The following is a 16,106-nucleotide window of genomic DNA, read 5'->3' as shown; positions in this document are numbered from 1 at the left end:
AAGGAGAAACTAATGGGGCATTTTTTTCAGTGTAATCTGTTGGGGACATGTATACTTACGATTACATTCTCTGCATGTCAAAGGGTAAGAAATCTAATTTTTTCTTGTTTCTTGACCCACGCTAGGTGAGTAAGTTTGCAACATAATCTAATATATATTTAGGGGTTTTTTTTTTTTAAAAGCTCTTTTAGTAACTGGGTTAAGACTAATCAAATACAGAGTTTTTCAAGTCTCAGTTCACAAAGTTCCCTATACAGTAGGCTAAATCCTGATGTTCTCCTTCAGTTTTTTATAACTTTATCATCTCCTGCTGACCCACGTGTGATTATCTGAGGTTAGCCTCAGACCTGAGTCTCCTTATCTACAGATCTATAGAGCATTGTGGTGTTGCCCACTAAGCCAACCAGCTAGCACTACTAGAGATGATATAAATAATTCAAGTGTCAATCATATTCAATTTTTTTTGATAAATTCCAGAATTGCATATCTTTATGAATAATTCTAAATACAGATCGCAAAATGATGGATGCCCTGATAATAGTGTTCAGTGACTATGTGAAAGTATGGAGAGAAACAACAGTTGAAACCGCACATTTGAACAATCGATACAGTAGGAACTTTCCAGTCTTTACCTGACAGATAGGCAAATTGCTTCTTTAACTGGTCTTCAATATCTGCAGCACAGAGGGGAATGATATCCTGATGCATGATTTCTTCTGAAACAAAAAACAATGCTATGTCATTTTACAGAGAATCACGGTCCACACAAACTCTCAGTTCTAGAGCAGTGACACATAGAGCTATTCAAATTTTGAAACACCTGTCACATGTTTGAAGAAAGTCATTCAGTCTTCTGGCAAGAGCAATCATTTGGTTTTCCATGTGGAGCAGGACTGATACATTCACAAATGATTATAAGTAACAGTTTTGCTGAGAGTAAGGAGGATAGGATGGCTGTTGAGTCCAATATTTTTTGATGTGATTATACTATGGGATAGAGGTAAATCTGATTTTGCACTTGAAGTTCAAACTCAAATTTCATTACAACCTGCTCAGATAATTTTTTTAAAAGCAGAAAATGGTGCTATTCATATGTAGTCAACTCTCCCTGAAACCCTGCTGTAATGTACACAGAGTAACCTTGTCAGAATGTTGGATAAAATTATGCAGGCATCTCCAGACTTCTCAATATGTCTAAAAGTTTTCATGAAGAAGCAACATGTACATTCAGAATTGCACTCACTACACTAGCCATTAAATCCAAATGTAATTGAATGAATATTTTTAAGAATAATAAAAGGTTTTACAATGTATATTCTTTAAGATAGGAACATAAAATTTACTATACCAAATCAGACCATTGGTCCATCTAGCCTGGTGTCCGGTGTCTAAATAGCAGGGCAATGATTGGCACTTATATCGGATGGGTAAGACACACTTCAGAGTAAGGAGCCTTCCCCACAGGTAATGCACCTGGGTTAACTGAGCTATAGTAAACGTGGAAGAATATATTTCCTGATACCTTCAGTGATCAAATTATTCCTGGAAGCATGGGATTTTAATACCTACTATTTTAGCTTGCTTAATGACAAATATAACCAAGCTTTACCAATTCTTTAATTTCCTGCCACAGCTAAAACTTCAAATATGGTTGTCAGACAAGGAAGTGTGGCTGTGCCAGTTTTAGATTTGTGGTTTCTTTCTTCCTGCTGTGGTCTCATTCTCTCAGGTAATCTAAAAATTAAATATTGTTGCTCCTGTGATTGTAGGAAAGTATTTCTCTGCATTGTTCTTGTTTTGTTGTGGACCATCGTGCCACCATTTCTCATTTTCATCCACCTGTTTTTAAATGTGTCTGACACCCACTTGGTCTTTTATATTTCATTTTGCCCTCACATTAATATGCATTGAAATACTAGTGCCAGCACATGATTGAGTCTGACAGACAGAACTGAGAATGTGTGACAGTGAATTGTCAATTAAAATCCCTAAATAATATTATAGATAATATCCATTTTAAAATGTAGATCTGATCAAATAGAATAGTGCCAGTCTAGTACTACCTGCGGTTATTAAAAGCTCACTGTGACAGGGTCCACAAATATGTTTGGTTCCTGATATGTCTAAGCCAGGAGAGAAGAGTTGAACGGGGATAAAAACAGTTATACTCAGACTATCCTGTTGTTTCTGCTTCCAGTCCTGGAGTATGCTTTTGCTACGTAAATAACATTTGGGCATACACCTCTACCCCGATAGAACACAGTCCTCGGGAGCCAAAAAATCTTACCGTGTTATAGGTGAAACCGCGTTATATCGAACTTGCTGGGTAGGGAAGGCTGTGCCTCCCCGAACAGCCTGGCCCTGCCCCATCTGACCCCCACCTACTTCCCGCCCCCTGACTGACCCCTCAGAACTCCTGACCCATCCAACCCCCTCCCCAGGACCCCACCTCCTACCCAACCCCCCTGCTCCCTGTCCCCTGACTGCCCCGACCCCTATCCACACCCCCGCCCCCTGACAGGACCCTCGGGACTCCCACGCCCTATCCAATGCCCCCCATTTCCCATCCCGACTGCCCTTCCCCCAGAACCTCCAAACCATCCAACCCCCCCTGCTCCCTGTCCCCTGACTGCCCACCAAGACCCTCTGCCCCTTATCCAACCCCTCGGCCCCAGGCCAGCACCCTTAACACGCCACTCAGAGCAGCATGTCGGAGCCAGACATGCTGATCTGCTGGAGCGCGAAGCCCCACCCCCCAGAGCGCTGCTTTACCGCATTATATCTGAATTTGTGTTATATCGGGTTGCGTTATACCGGGGTAGAGGTGTATTTAGCTAACATTAATGGAGAAAGGCGCATAGTCTACCACTGCAAAACTATAGGACAATGAGAAGTATTTTTCACAAGAGCAATATATACTGCAAGTAGTCTGGTAATTAAAAGACATGTTGAGTATGCATCTATTCTGTCATCTGTTGTGGATTGGATGGTATTTAAGTGTAACTTTAGAGATAACTGCTTATGTAAATTAGTGATCCGATTTTCTAAACATTCTTTTGATTTATGATCTGAATTGAGAAATGGGCCTGTACCAACACCCCAAAACTGAAGAATCTGCAACCTTTATCAAGTTTTGAGCTGCATCAAAATTCACAGCTAACCCTTATCGTTATATAAATGGTTCAAACCAAAATCCCAGTCCAAACACACTTGGAATTTTGATTTAAAATTTTAAAGCTATGGCTCATTGTCTTCTGTCTATTCATAATTAACAGAGTGCTAACCACCTGGATGTTTTTGGAGCTCAAATAGCACTGATGCCAACATAAGAGAACATTTAAAAATATCATTCCAAGGGATCAAAAACATAAAACCTTCAATTAATTTCTATGCTTTTTGCAGATTTGAAACCTACAGAAATAATAAAAAGTTAAAGAACTTAATCAAAAATGCACTTCTTTGTGCCTTATTAAAGCACATGTTTCTAATTATACCTAATACTTAGATTAATCAATCAAAGTAAGGATGGAGTTTCAGTTCTAACTTGGCATTTCCCTTTGGTTAAATGTGTAAGCGTTTGAGATCTTTTTTGTTATTTCTCTTCAGAAGAGTAAACCCTGTATAGATCATTGGAATTTACTTCTTACAATTGGATCATGCACAGTGTGGAGTAGAAAATTACAATTATCTCAGCCACCAAAGAAAAATGCTTAAGAAGTGGACCTAAAGACTAGTAAAGTGGCAAAACAGCAACAACAGACTGACTGAAATCTGTGGAAGACTAAAACAGAGAGAGAGAGAGCGCGCGCGCGAGCAAGCGCACGCACGCAATATTTTTTAATTCAGTGAACCTCACTCGAGCAGAATTCTGAGAAGTGCTATTTTTAAGAGTAGCCAAAGAATTATCAGTTTCATTTCTTCCTGATAAGTAGCAATTTATTTTATTAAACAGAACTTTACTGTTCTCTTTCTGGCAGCTTAGCAGAAGAAGCACTGATAACTTCTTTCAAGGTCACACAGCGATTGAAACAATCTTTCTGTAACTGGTGAACCTCTAGTTGGCCAAAAGACCTCTGCATATTTTACTTTCAAATCCACAAGAAGATATGTTTAACAGTTAACTATGATTTAGCTATGGGGCCTCCTGTTATGCAAGTGTCTGATATGTACAGGAGATAACTGAATTAAGTTCTTTAATTTCTTTTGAAAGATCTGTCTGGGATGATCAGCCCTCCCACAGAGAAGAAAAATCCAGTCTAACAAAAGCAGGGGGAGTTTACTGCTGGACAACAGAAACATAATGAAGATTCCATCTGCAGTGTTACACGTATTTTAAAACCTAGGATTCTGGCCCTACAAACAGATGTGCACAGGTGAACCAATTTGCCCATACAGATCTAATTACAGGTTCAAAGCCTACATTTTCCAAAAATATACACAAACACAGTAAGGTATCCAACATCTGCAGGAACAAACAAATATTTTCATAACAGAAATTTAAGCTCCTAGTAAAACTGAATATAAGATTCTGCATGCCCAATTTTTGACAAATTGAGCAGTCAGGCATGCAACTGAGCATCCAAGGTATCATTTTTCATAAAATTCAGGGAAACATTTTTATGCCCCCAATTGCACATTGATCACCACATGTGAACAATCCTGTTAGTGTCCTTGTTTGCATTAGATAAAGGAGTTTGATTGCTCGTTCTTAATTTCATCCAAACAGCCTTTGAAGCCTAAGAAAAAATAGAAGACAGCCTAATTTCACTGATGCCAAGACCAAAACATCAGTGCCTATGTTGAATCCCATCACTGAATTAGAGCCTTAGTTGGTTAAACCAATACCACCAAATTACATACTCCGAAAACATTCAAAACAGTTTCCCATTGCATCCTACTTAACCAGCAGATGAAGCTCTTCTTTCCTTGCTTATTCCTCCTTCTCCCCCCACAACCCCAAACACACAGGGTGAGGATGAGGATATATGAAGGTCTTCTAAAACTATTTTGCATATCTTTTCAAAAAAGCCTTTCCATAGGAACATTGCGGAAATAAATCACTCCATGGCTTTCTCCTATTGCCTGCTCTTCTGACCATCAGCCCTGTAAATCCTGGTGTCCAGGCAAATATTTAGGAGTGACAAATCTTGTTCTCTGCTTTGTCATGTCACCTGTTGTGTGTGCATGTATATGTATACATGCAAACACACATACCTAGAGACAACAGACAGACAGACCAACAGATTACATTGTAAAATTGGAGAGACAAGGTGCAGTAGGTAATATTTTTTATTGGACCAACTTCTGTTGGTGAGAGAGAATCTTCTGAGCTACACCAAGCTCTTCCCCAGGTGTGGTCCAATAAAAGCCATTACATTACCCATCTGGTCTCTCTAATATCCCGGAACTGACACGACTACAAACACCACTGCCTACAACCATGAGATTGGCCAGTTTCATCATCAAATTGATATATTAATCATTTAAGTCATGCATACCACAAGACTTATAACTGAAGCTGGTTGGGAATTTGTGTCAGAAAATGCAGATTCAAACAACCCAAAACGTTTTATGGAAACATATGCAGGGTCTGTGGCTCTGGAGCAGACCCGCCATGCTGACTGCCCCAGGATTGGGGACCCCAAGGCTTCCAGGCTCCCTACCATAAAAGCAGAGGCTCGAAGTAGGACTTTCACAGCCAGGAGCCTGGCCACCCTGGAAGCACAAGCTCAAGATGGGGCTTTCAGGGCTTCTAGACTTTCTGCTCCATGGCAGGGCACTCCTCTGACCCCCATGGATTCAGGGGCAGCTTGAGGATTCCCCTGGACTTAGGGCAGCCAGCTGTTCCATTTCCTTTTTGGGGGGAGTGGGGGAAGAATACAACCCAAAACTATTAGATTTTTCCAAATTCCAAAATTTTGGAATGTTCTTTCTGTGGGAAATTTCAAGTTCTCATTCCAAATCAGAACACAAAACTGCTGTGAAATATTGGAATTTTCCACAGCATGGACATAAGTTTCAGCCAACTCTGCTTAGAACAATCTGACCTGTATATACGTTAGCTGGTTAACTCTCTCAGGTATGTTAGTTTGGACTCTGGTAGTTCTTCCTTCTCCCTCCTCCTCCTCTTCTTCCTATACGTCTCTCTTTTTCTTACTATTGTTCCTGAATTTCAAAAAGTATGGTCTAAAGTAACATACTCAGTGCACAAAGCATATTTTAAGTAATGCATAATTTGTATAACTACCTGGTTTACAAAATGATTTCCTGCATGCACTTTATCATGTGAATATACTTCAGAATGTAATAAAATATCACTCTTTATAAGGTTGCTAGGAGAAAACAAGGATGGGAACATCAAAACTGCAAAGGCAAATCACTGGTCATCAAAATTGCCTCAGACTAATTTTATCTGAAGTAACAACGAAACTCATGACATCACATTATAGATTTATGACATTGAATGTAAATTATTCAATACTTCCGAACAGATCTGAGGGGGAATTCTGTTTGTAGAGGAATTAAATGAGAAATGCTGGGGGAGGGAGAAGTACCTCTTTGCTCAACTCATCTCTGGAATATGTGGGGTTTATGCTTCTAATGATGCACAGGCAGCCTAACTGGCCTCAACTGAGTATGTGCCTGGGATTTCAGATGGGATTGTACTCGGGGCGGCTAGACCGTCCCACTGCTCACACCGCCACAGCCGCCCTTGTATTTTTAACATGCTTGCTCAATCAGAGCTAGTGCAGGTACGTCTATTCAAGCTTGAAATTACACTTCCCGCTCCAGTGTAGACATATCCAAAGTCACCTCATCTTTGTCTTGTATACCAGGGAAGCACGAGGGAGTTCTCACTTCTAGAGTGCTTAAGATGTGATTGAATGAATGGTCCAATACGTCAAAATATGACATGTGAACTGCAGTTAGTAAATCAGAATGAAAGAGTTGACAAAGAAAGCAAGCAGATCAAAGACTGACTGTGGTGAATATATGGCTTAAAATGATGGGACAAACTGCTAAGTAACAGGGACACTATCAAGATTGCTTAATTTAAAAGCACGTTGTTTAGAGGGTAACAAACAACATCTTCGACCCCAATCTGGCAAGGATGTCAGTGAGGGTGTAGTGGCCCAGCTGCATGACGTGGCTTGCGGAATCTGAACCTAAGACTATTCGAAAGATTTTTTTTTTAATTTAATATACACTAAGCTTTGCATTTCACTGAAGTCAGACAGTAAGATAAAATACTATCGTTTTTATTTTAATCAAGTTCAGTTTTGTGTCTAGTCAGTTTCCTTTTCTGGTTCTCCTGCACTAGAAAGATGCTGTCAAGTTACACAGAATACAGGATAGATAGAATAGCCACTGTAGGCATAATCCTTCATCTCTGTTCATCCTCATGCCAGTAGCCCTATTGACATCAATAGGACTATAGGCAGGAATAGAGGTTGCTGGATTGGGACCAGTATTTGTAAGGCAAGGATGAAATGTTTAAAAAGTTATTTCATTAGTAACAAGGTTAATAAATGGAGACAATTTTTAGTAACTCACCAAAGTCAATATTTAGAAGCCTCACAGTGGATACTGAAGCCATTCTCAGTGACAAATGAATTAAGCAAGAAGAAAAAAGTCCCTTTAAAATAGAAGACCATCTTAAGAAAGAAACATAAGAGACAAATACAGACGCCCAAATACAGAATAAAGAGGAACAGTGATCATCATAAACAATCAATTTAGAATCAAGAACCACCATGACATATGAGGAAGGATGGTCTTGTGGTTAAATCATAGGACTGCACGAGCATGTTCAGTTTCTATTCTTGCCTCTGCTACATAAGTGCTGTGAATTTCCCAAGGTCACACATCTTTGTATCGCAGTATCCTCATCCGTTAAACGATTATAATACTTGCCTATTGTACTTCTTATGGATGTTATGCAAAGGAATTAATGTTTGTAAAGCACATTGAGATCTTCAAATGGAATGAAATATAAGGCTAAAAAAAAATCGATCAAGTGTTGTACAAATGTGCTAGAGTACAGTTCTCTGAATTACCAACATAAGCCTAATTAGTTGTCAAAAAGAGAAAATTTCTAAAACAAGAATTTTTTTTTTTAAGTTTGACACGTGGGGTTATGACCACCCCTGTCCATTCCATATTGATGAATGGAACGGGTATCCTAATATGGAAAAAGCTGACAGCCACTGGTTTAGACAATTGTTTGAATGGGTAAACAGAAGTTATTTTAAATGTTTTATGTCAGATCTTCCTGATGTGTTCATACCCTCCCATGAAAATGCTGCAATGAACCACCAGAACAAAGGTCAAAAAGCAGTAAAAAGCAAAGACAAAGCTCGACAGAAACCTATGCTGAATGGTTCAAAGTATCTTATAGATCAGAGGACCACCAGAGAAGATTATACAAAAATTATGAGAGTAAAAAAATAGAAAATGTCATTTGTGACATTGGAAAAGAAAACAAATATAGAAAGAGCTGCGATTTCTATTTGCCATCCGAAAGTATAGTCCTGTTGCACAGTTCTTCAGCCCAGAGTCAGAATCAAACAGCGGTAAAATTACTTTTAAAAAGTACCAGAGGACAAAACAACCTGAAAATCTCAGGCTAACTGGCTCAGTTCACAACAGAAGCACACCAAATAAATGATGCTGCAGCACTTTCTTCCCACAAAAATCAGACGCTCCTCTGGCTGTATTAACATGGTAACTGAAGTGAGGACATTCAGCAGTGCAAAATAAAATAACTAACATCATCACATGCCAGAATCCTACCTCCACAAGCTGCCTCAGGTTTTCGGTACAGCAACACAATCAAGTCTGTGCTATATTAGAGTAGGAATCAGATTATGGTACTGTTTGGTAACATCCATTTTTTTCACCCAGCAGCACAAAATCTCAGCTCCGTAATGTAGTCCAGCAGGAGACCAAACACAATAAAAATGACAAAACGCTTGGGGTAAAAACCTGGATGTACGTAAGTCATTGGGAACTCCCACAGATATCAATGGGTTCAGGATTCCACCTTAGGAGAGGCAGATCTCATCCAGATGGCCAGGTACTTTCCCCCACAAATACAGCATCAACCCTAGCCCTGAAAGGGAAGTCCCAGGTCTTGTGTCTTATTTTTATAATCAATTAAAATGGGATGGGATTTTAATTCTAAAAACAAATCCTGTGGTTCAGCTAACAGATTTTTACAGCAATCAGGGAGGACTCTCCGGGATGCAGTTATTGTAGCTAGAAGAAAGTTCAATTCTCGAAACAAAAATGATGATCGAGATTGCCAAAAACAAATCAGCTTTAGAGTAGCCTTGGGCTGTAGATCAGATTCCCAGTTCTGGATATTTATCTGCTAACCCCATATTTGAAAAGGTACTAAATGTAATAAATACATAAGGGACTCGGTGACTGAACAGAATTAAAGTGCTGACTGCACTCGCCTCGGTCATAGCACGGCCCTTTCTAATAGTGGCCACTGATTTTCAAAACCATAATGCCCCGCAAAGCTTAACTTTAGATAAACATAAATTTAGCAACGGGAGCAGGAAGTGGAGAATTACATCACAGGAGGGATTTCTGGCCAGCCTGTCTTTCCCACACTGAGAAAAAGGTAGGTAGGGGTAGTGAGGTAGAGACCAGAGTTTCAAATAAGCGAAGCAACCAACAGATCCCATGGCACTCAGACGTTGAGTACAATGGGACCTGTTGTGTGCGGAGCTCATTTGAAAGTCTGACCACTTCAAGTAGATGCCTAAGCAAGATCTGACCTCTTGAAAAAAATCGAGCCCCCACTTCAGCTGCTAAGCACACATTTGGAAATCTGGCCCTAGGTGTTTAGGCCTGTCATTAAAAAGAGGACATTAAAACAATCGGTGATCAATATGTTCAAGTTCTGACTTAAGGTAAAGCAAGAAAGTTAAAAGATGTTTAAAAAAACTTCTCAAAAGTACACAAGAGACTTAGGAATCTTTCAACGAAACTTACGGTATGTCAACACAGAGAAAAAATTCTGGAGCCAACTGAGAAGCAAGCATTTATTTGTCACAGGTCGCCGAGTTAGACTATATGTGCTGGAGAGGGAACGTAATGCTATAAACCCCCCTCCCCCACCCCCCTTTTAACTATAAGCTTTACTCCAGAAATTCTAGAGACAGGTGTCTCCCTCAGACTCTGGGAAGCCTCATTTGGTTACCACAAAGTAGGGGGTCTACAGTAACTGCCAGAAGTCCTGTCTTGGGGTGTGTTGGCCTTTGAAGGTTTGAGAGGGGACTTCTAGGCCACTCCCTCCCAAGCCATTCTAATAACAATGCCTTTGGGACAGAAGATGCAGTCACTGAGGGGAAGGATGCTGTAGTCTCAGTTTACAGTGTGTAAAAAGAAAAGGAGTACTTGTGGCACCTTAGAGACTAACCAATTTATTTGAGCATAAGCTTTCGTGAGCTACAGCTCACTTCATCGGATGCATAAAGTGGAAAGTACAGTGAGCAGATTTTATATATACACACAGACCATGAAAAAATATACATTGTAAGGAGAGTGATCCTACTGTTGACTCTGGTTTAGGGCTGGGGACCAATATTCCAAAGGTGGGGTGGGGGGGAGTTGAAAACTCCCTCCCCCACAATGGGGTGGATCAAAATGTCTCTTCCAGCTGCCTCCCTCACACAGAGGACCAGAACAGCAAGGTAGGCCAGGAGTTGTCTCCAGGGCAGCTAGGACTATAATCTGGGTTTCTGGCAGGGCCTTCTGGGATTGTAGCTGGATATATAAATAATTCTCTTCCCTCAGATCAGTTAGAGACCTGGAAAGGTCAAGATATATCTCCAGGAGATAAGGGACCAGCCACTAATCAATTTATGTTTTTTTTTCTTTTATTTCTCATGCCACAGTATAAGAAAAAGAGGAAGAAAAGAAAAGAAGCAAATCTCAACCCTCTCTGGAGAGGCCGAGTACACTGAAAAAGACTGGGGAGATAAAGCTCTGCCAAGGGAAGGTATCTCTCTTCACACTTTTTTTTTTCAACTCCATCAGCATGGTTCTTTTGTTCAGTTTGTCCTGACCATGGGTCCCATTAATGGCTAGCAATTTACAACTGCTTGCCATCTGGAAAGCTCTTCATCTTTATCTGATGTCATCTTAAAGGGTGAATCAAATTACCTAACAGTGCCAAAAGTCCTCTCACATAAACAGAGTGAACTCTTCTTAAAATCAGTAATATTCTATTTCAGGTGAAATAAACCATGCTGCATATATGCAGAGTGCCTTGAGCACCAGTCCTGCCAGAAGACATAATAGTGCAGATCCCTGCACCAGAACGGAGGCCCTATGCAGAAGTCTGTAGGATCTGGGGCTTGGAGCCTAAGGCCAGGTCTACACTAGGAAATCTAATTGGCTTAACTGCATTGCTCAGAGTGTGAAAAATCCACACCCGAGTGGTGTAGTTCTGACAAAACACAGACAAAAGGAAGTACTTCAACAATGCACAGTCAACCTGTGGAACTCATTGCCAGGGGATGTTGTGAAGGCCAAAACCTTTAGCTAGAACAATAAAAATTTGAAGAAAGGATTGAAGGTGCTTACATTAGAATTTATATCTATTGGTACAAATGCCTCTGTGCTTTTTCATCTCAAGCTCAAATTCTTTGCAGGTAAGAGAAAGTTCAGCTTTCTAATATGAGAAAGCAGAATCTTTTCTTACAACACAGCTGAACAAGGAGGAGAGGCTGAAAATAATATTTAGGTGGATCTGTAGATAATCCTATTTTATAATCTGTTTTCCCTTGTTTAGGGTCAGATCCTATTCCCATTTAATCAATGGGAATTGGATCAGACTCTTTGGAGTCAGTTTCATATATGCAGTGGTATTTTACTTTACACAGACTTTAAATAAAAAAAGGGAGAAACAGGTTGGCTTTCAAGGCAGGTTCTTTTGTACAACTCTTGGAAACTATTATGGTCCTTCTGAACCAAGTCCAACATGATTGAAAACAAACTGTAAATAGTTTGGGGTTGATTGTTTTCTCTCTTTAAAAAAACCCCCAAACTTTGCTGCTTAGCCCATAAGATACTTTTGATGGTCTGACTAGAAAATTAAACAAAAAAAATTTTTTTCTTCTCAGAACACAAAATTGGACCAATGTGGTCAGGAAAAGGACACTTTTGTTGTGTCCCCTCCGGACCAAGTTACACAAACAGTACTGTACTAGGAAAGTCTACAACAGAAAATCTTCATTAAAGCACCATCCAGTCTTGTGATTATATATTCAACAGAATGACTTGCAGAGCATTCCCTTCAACTCCCTCAGGTGGGAAAATAAGCCCGGTGGAAAACCTTTCATTTTCCATTCTTTCTTCATCTCCGCTTCTCCCATCACCAACAGTCAATTTCTTTGTGTAGCCCTGAAAGTGGGGGACTGGGTCCAATTAACCAGTTAAGACACTGAGGGAACTCTCTCCTAAAAGCTCTTGTTTACTGAAACAGGGACTGTAGTTCTTTTTAGAAATGCTGCTTGTAGCGGTCTTGATATTTGTTAGCTCCACAAATAAAGCAAGTTAAGAAGTTGTTTTGAACCATTAGGCCAGTATGCAACAGGAGTTTCTCTCTTCAATCCCTGACCGTGTAGTGCATTATCCTGGTTGATTTGTGTGCTGTTTGTAACCATGTTGAATTGTTTCACAGTTAAGTATTAGCCTGACCGGCAGGCCACAATTTATTCAATGGAAATGAACTTTTCTAGAATTAACGTTCAGCTACAGTTAGAGCTGGGCAAAACTTTTAGGATGAATATTTTATCTGATGAAAAATGCCATTTTGGTTGACCCAAAGCTAACTTTGCATTTGACATAAATAGTTTTGGTCATTCCCAAATGGCCAGAGGAGGAGTGGTGACACTGCCACTTCCCAAACCCCTTATATTATAACATTTAGCCCAGTGGTTAGGGCACACATTGAGGATATGGGAGACCCATGTTCAAACCCCCGCTCTGGAAGAGACCCAAAATTAACTTTTCTGGTTCAACAAAAACTGCTAAATATTTTGGATCGGGTTCAACACAAACCACTTCCCCCACCCAATTTTTCAGAACTGCCACCGAACCAACAAAATCAATTATTCACCCAACTCTAGCTCCACTGCAACCTAAATTTCTATTGTTGGATCAGAAACTAAGTGACCAACCCCCCAAGATTTTTACCCACAATAGGACTCTTTCCATTTAAAGTAATTTATGAAGTGCCATGAGAAGGAAAGCTGTAAGTTATATAAAACAGCTCCATCAGAAATAGCTTGTTTCTGCTACACTGAAGTCAGGCTAGGGCATGTAAACTTAAAAACACTAAAGCTTCATCTTCCTCAACATTCCATCAAATTAGCAAGGTTATATACCTGAAAAGAAGTATCTTTAAACTCCAGCTACTAAGGAAAACAAATAGCACTGTCAGTTCAAATTCAGCATTAGGTGTCTGATGCATAGCTGAATCATTTAAATATTTAAAGTCTTATTTTTAAAACTAGACAATTGATTGACGCTTACAGTTAGGAGACAGCTCATATTTCTCCACCCATTCAGGAGAGACAGGTTTCTCTTTAGAGCCACAACGAATAAAACAGAACTTCACATTCCGAGTTTTTTAAATAGAATGATGTTCTATAGAAACTCCACTTCCATGGTATTAATCCTACCAATATCAGTTTATTTGATACATAGCTTCTAATTTACTTCTCATTAAGAAACATCATGATTTCATACCTCCCAACAGTCTAGGGTTCACAGGACTGTCCTGCTTTGACCCCCCAAATCCCATTGTGGTTGAAGCAGATCATGTCCCAAGGAGCTGGCTGGGCTCGGCTCCCTGCTCTGGGCGTTACAACTTGGCTCCTAATGCAGGGAGGCAGAGCCAAATACAAGTGAGTGGCATTGCAACCTGATGCACAGGGTCACAGCAGCACTCATTCAAACTTGAGCAGTGCTGCAACTGTGTGCCAGAGGTCAGGTCGCAACACCCAGAGCAGGAAGCCAAGCCCAGCCAGCCTTCTGGGACAGGAGCCGCCACTGCAGGATGAGCTCACAGACCTCCCAACCCCCAGCAGCAGGTCCTACCCCTGCTTTAGCCACTTGAAGTGATGGGAAGTATACAGTTAAGGGCCTCATCACAGGAGGGAAGGATGTACTTTATGAAGGGCTGAAACAGCCTGCTGCCATGCTACCTAGGGTAGTAATGTAAAATTGTACAAGCTAATCAAGGTCTTGCCTTGTCAATACTCGGAAAGAAAGTAAACCCAGGTTGCTAGAGGAAGTAGTCCTGGGAATTCAGTAAGTGGCATTCCTTCCCTTATAAGCCAGAGCATGCTGATATGAGGCACTTTATTGCTTGAACAGGTTTTACATGACCACTTTTGGTCATTAAAAGGTTCCATGACACTTCTCAAGAAGAGAGGAGCTAGTCTTTGCATCTTGGAGGAGTTCTAATTTGGGCAACTACCTTCTGGCCTCTTAAGTTCTGAGTTCCCATTGTCAACGGGATATGGAATTCTCATTATCTTCATTTCTGAAACTGCGACATACTGTTGCTATTGCTATGTGCAGTTATTCAGTCTTCCCTTTAGAGATGTCTGCATTTCAATGAGGGTGGTGAAAGGATTAGTGAGATGTTTTAAATAATGATACATGTATGTTATTTATGGTATTCAAGATCATTTTGAATCCATGTAAGATCAATATTAATAAAGTTATAATTTATTCATGTTTGTTTTGATATAGTTTATAAATGAGGCTTCAACAGGATCATATCCCCTGCAGATCAGCATAGAGGCTGCACCTGTGAGATTCCCTTCCCTTACATGTACTTCTAATTTTTGTTTTTTTTAAATGGAGCTCAGCTCTTTAGCTAAAGATGTAGCAGTTCATGTTTTTAGCTATGGAGGTCCCCAGTGTTTGAGGGCAGGAAGAGAGTCCTTAGGGAAGAGAAGGTGGTAGGCTGGAGCCTGGGGGGTAGTGTGGAAGAGAGTCAGCAGCTAATGGTGAAAGGGGAAGTAAATAGCAACCATCTGCGAAATAGCGCAGCTGACCCAAGAAGGAAAAAGGGAGCAGTCATCCGGGGAGTGGGGAAAGCATGTGGTGTCGTGAGTAGAACCCCACCACTTTTTTCCTCACTCACTCTTAGCACTTACACAGCACTTTGAATGTTCAAAGAGCACACATGAACAATCCCACAGTAAAAATGTATCTTGCATTGCTTGACACCAGTGTTCTATTAAAAATAGAGTATTTTTGGTGTGGTTAAACAGTGGAAAGAGATTAATGGCAGGCATGGTGAAGAACCTTGTAGTGGGCTCAACTCTAACAAGACAGATATTTTTGCTAACTGAGGATTCTGATCATGGAACGCCTGCTGAAGGCTCATTTTGAAAGCACTGTCAGCAGTTATGCTGAGCAGCACTAGCAGTAACTTCAGCACACCGCTCAAGCAAGGAGGATATGAAGATTAAAAGGTAAATGTTAATGCTATAAGTGAATAGAAACTAAAATGAACCAAACAGTTACCCTTCCATTACAGACTCAGCAGCCAATGTGGAGACACTAAGCTTCAGTGCTATCATTTAAACAATTCCCATCAAATGCGAGTTTTAAATTCTTGTTAATTTGTTCTCACTGAGAGAAGAGCAGGAGAACTTGTTGAGACTATATGTTAAAACACATAGCTTAATTCCTAGAGACAACTGTACCAGCAATAAAAATACATTCCAGGGCAGGCACTTGCAATGCATGTGATGAAAAAAAAAAAAAAAAAAAAGACAGTGCACAGATGCAGATTACCACCTGCTCTGCTCACACTAACTAGGGCTTCCTGTTACCATGAGCACAAGGCATTTTTTAAAAAAAAGTCTCCATCTGGTTCTTCATTAAAATCATAAATTGAGGCTTCGGCAAGGAATCATTCACAGCATGATCACGGTCATCTTTCGTACATGGAGATTACTTACTGATCATTCTTGCAAACAATTTGCTGAAGTGCATATTGATAGCGGCGTGCTAGTACAGCAGGACCCAATGCAGAACGTGAGACACTCACTGTTCCGATATTT

The 16,106-nt window shown here is 40.3% G+C and overlaps 1 protein-coding gene across 3 annotated transcripts in view; it reads right to left on the bottom strand.

Moving 5' to 3' along the window:
* Nucleotides 1-16,106, bottom strand: part of MCF2L (MCF.2 cell line derived transforming sequence like) — a 272,361-nt gene that overhangs the window by 115,563 nt on the left and 140,692 nt on the right. For all 3 annotated transcript variants that reach the window (XM_074964021.1, XM_074964030.1, XM_074964042.1), the window contains exon 3: nucleotides 633-716. In XM_074964021.1, the coding sequence (XP_074820122.1) occupies nucleotides 633-716 (84 nt within the window). The remainder of the gene's footprint in view (nucleotides 1-632; nucleotides 717-16,106) is intronic.

The sequence above is a fragment of the Natator depressus genome, chromosome 1, assembly GCF_965152275.1.
Source record: "Natator depressus isolate rNatDep1 chromosome 1, rNatDep2.hap1, whole genome shotgun sequence".
NCBI lineage: Eukaryota > Metazoa > Chordata > Testudines > Cheloniidae > Natator > Natator depressus.
Note: the sequence above shows the minus strand (reverse complement) of the source record. Positions and strands in the feature narration are given on the sequence as shown.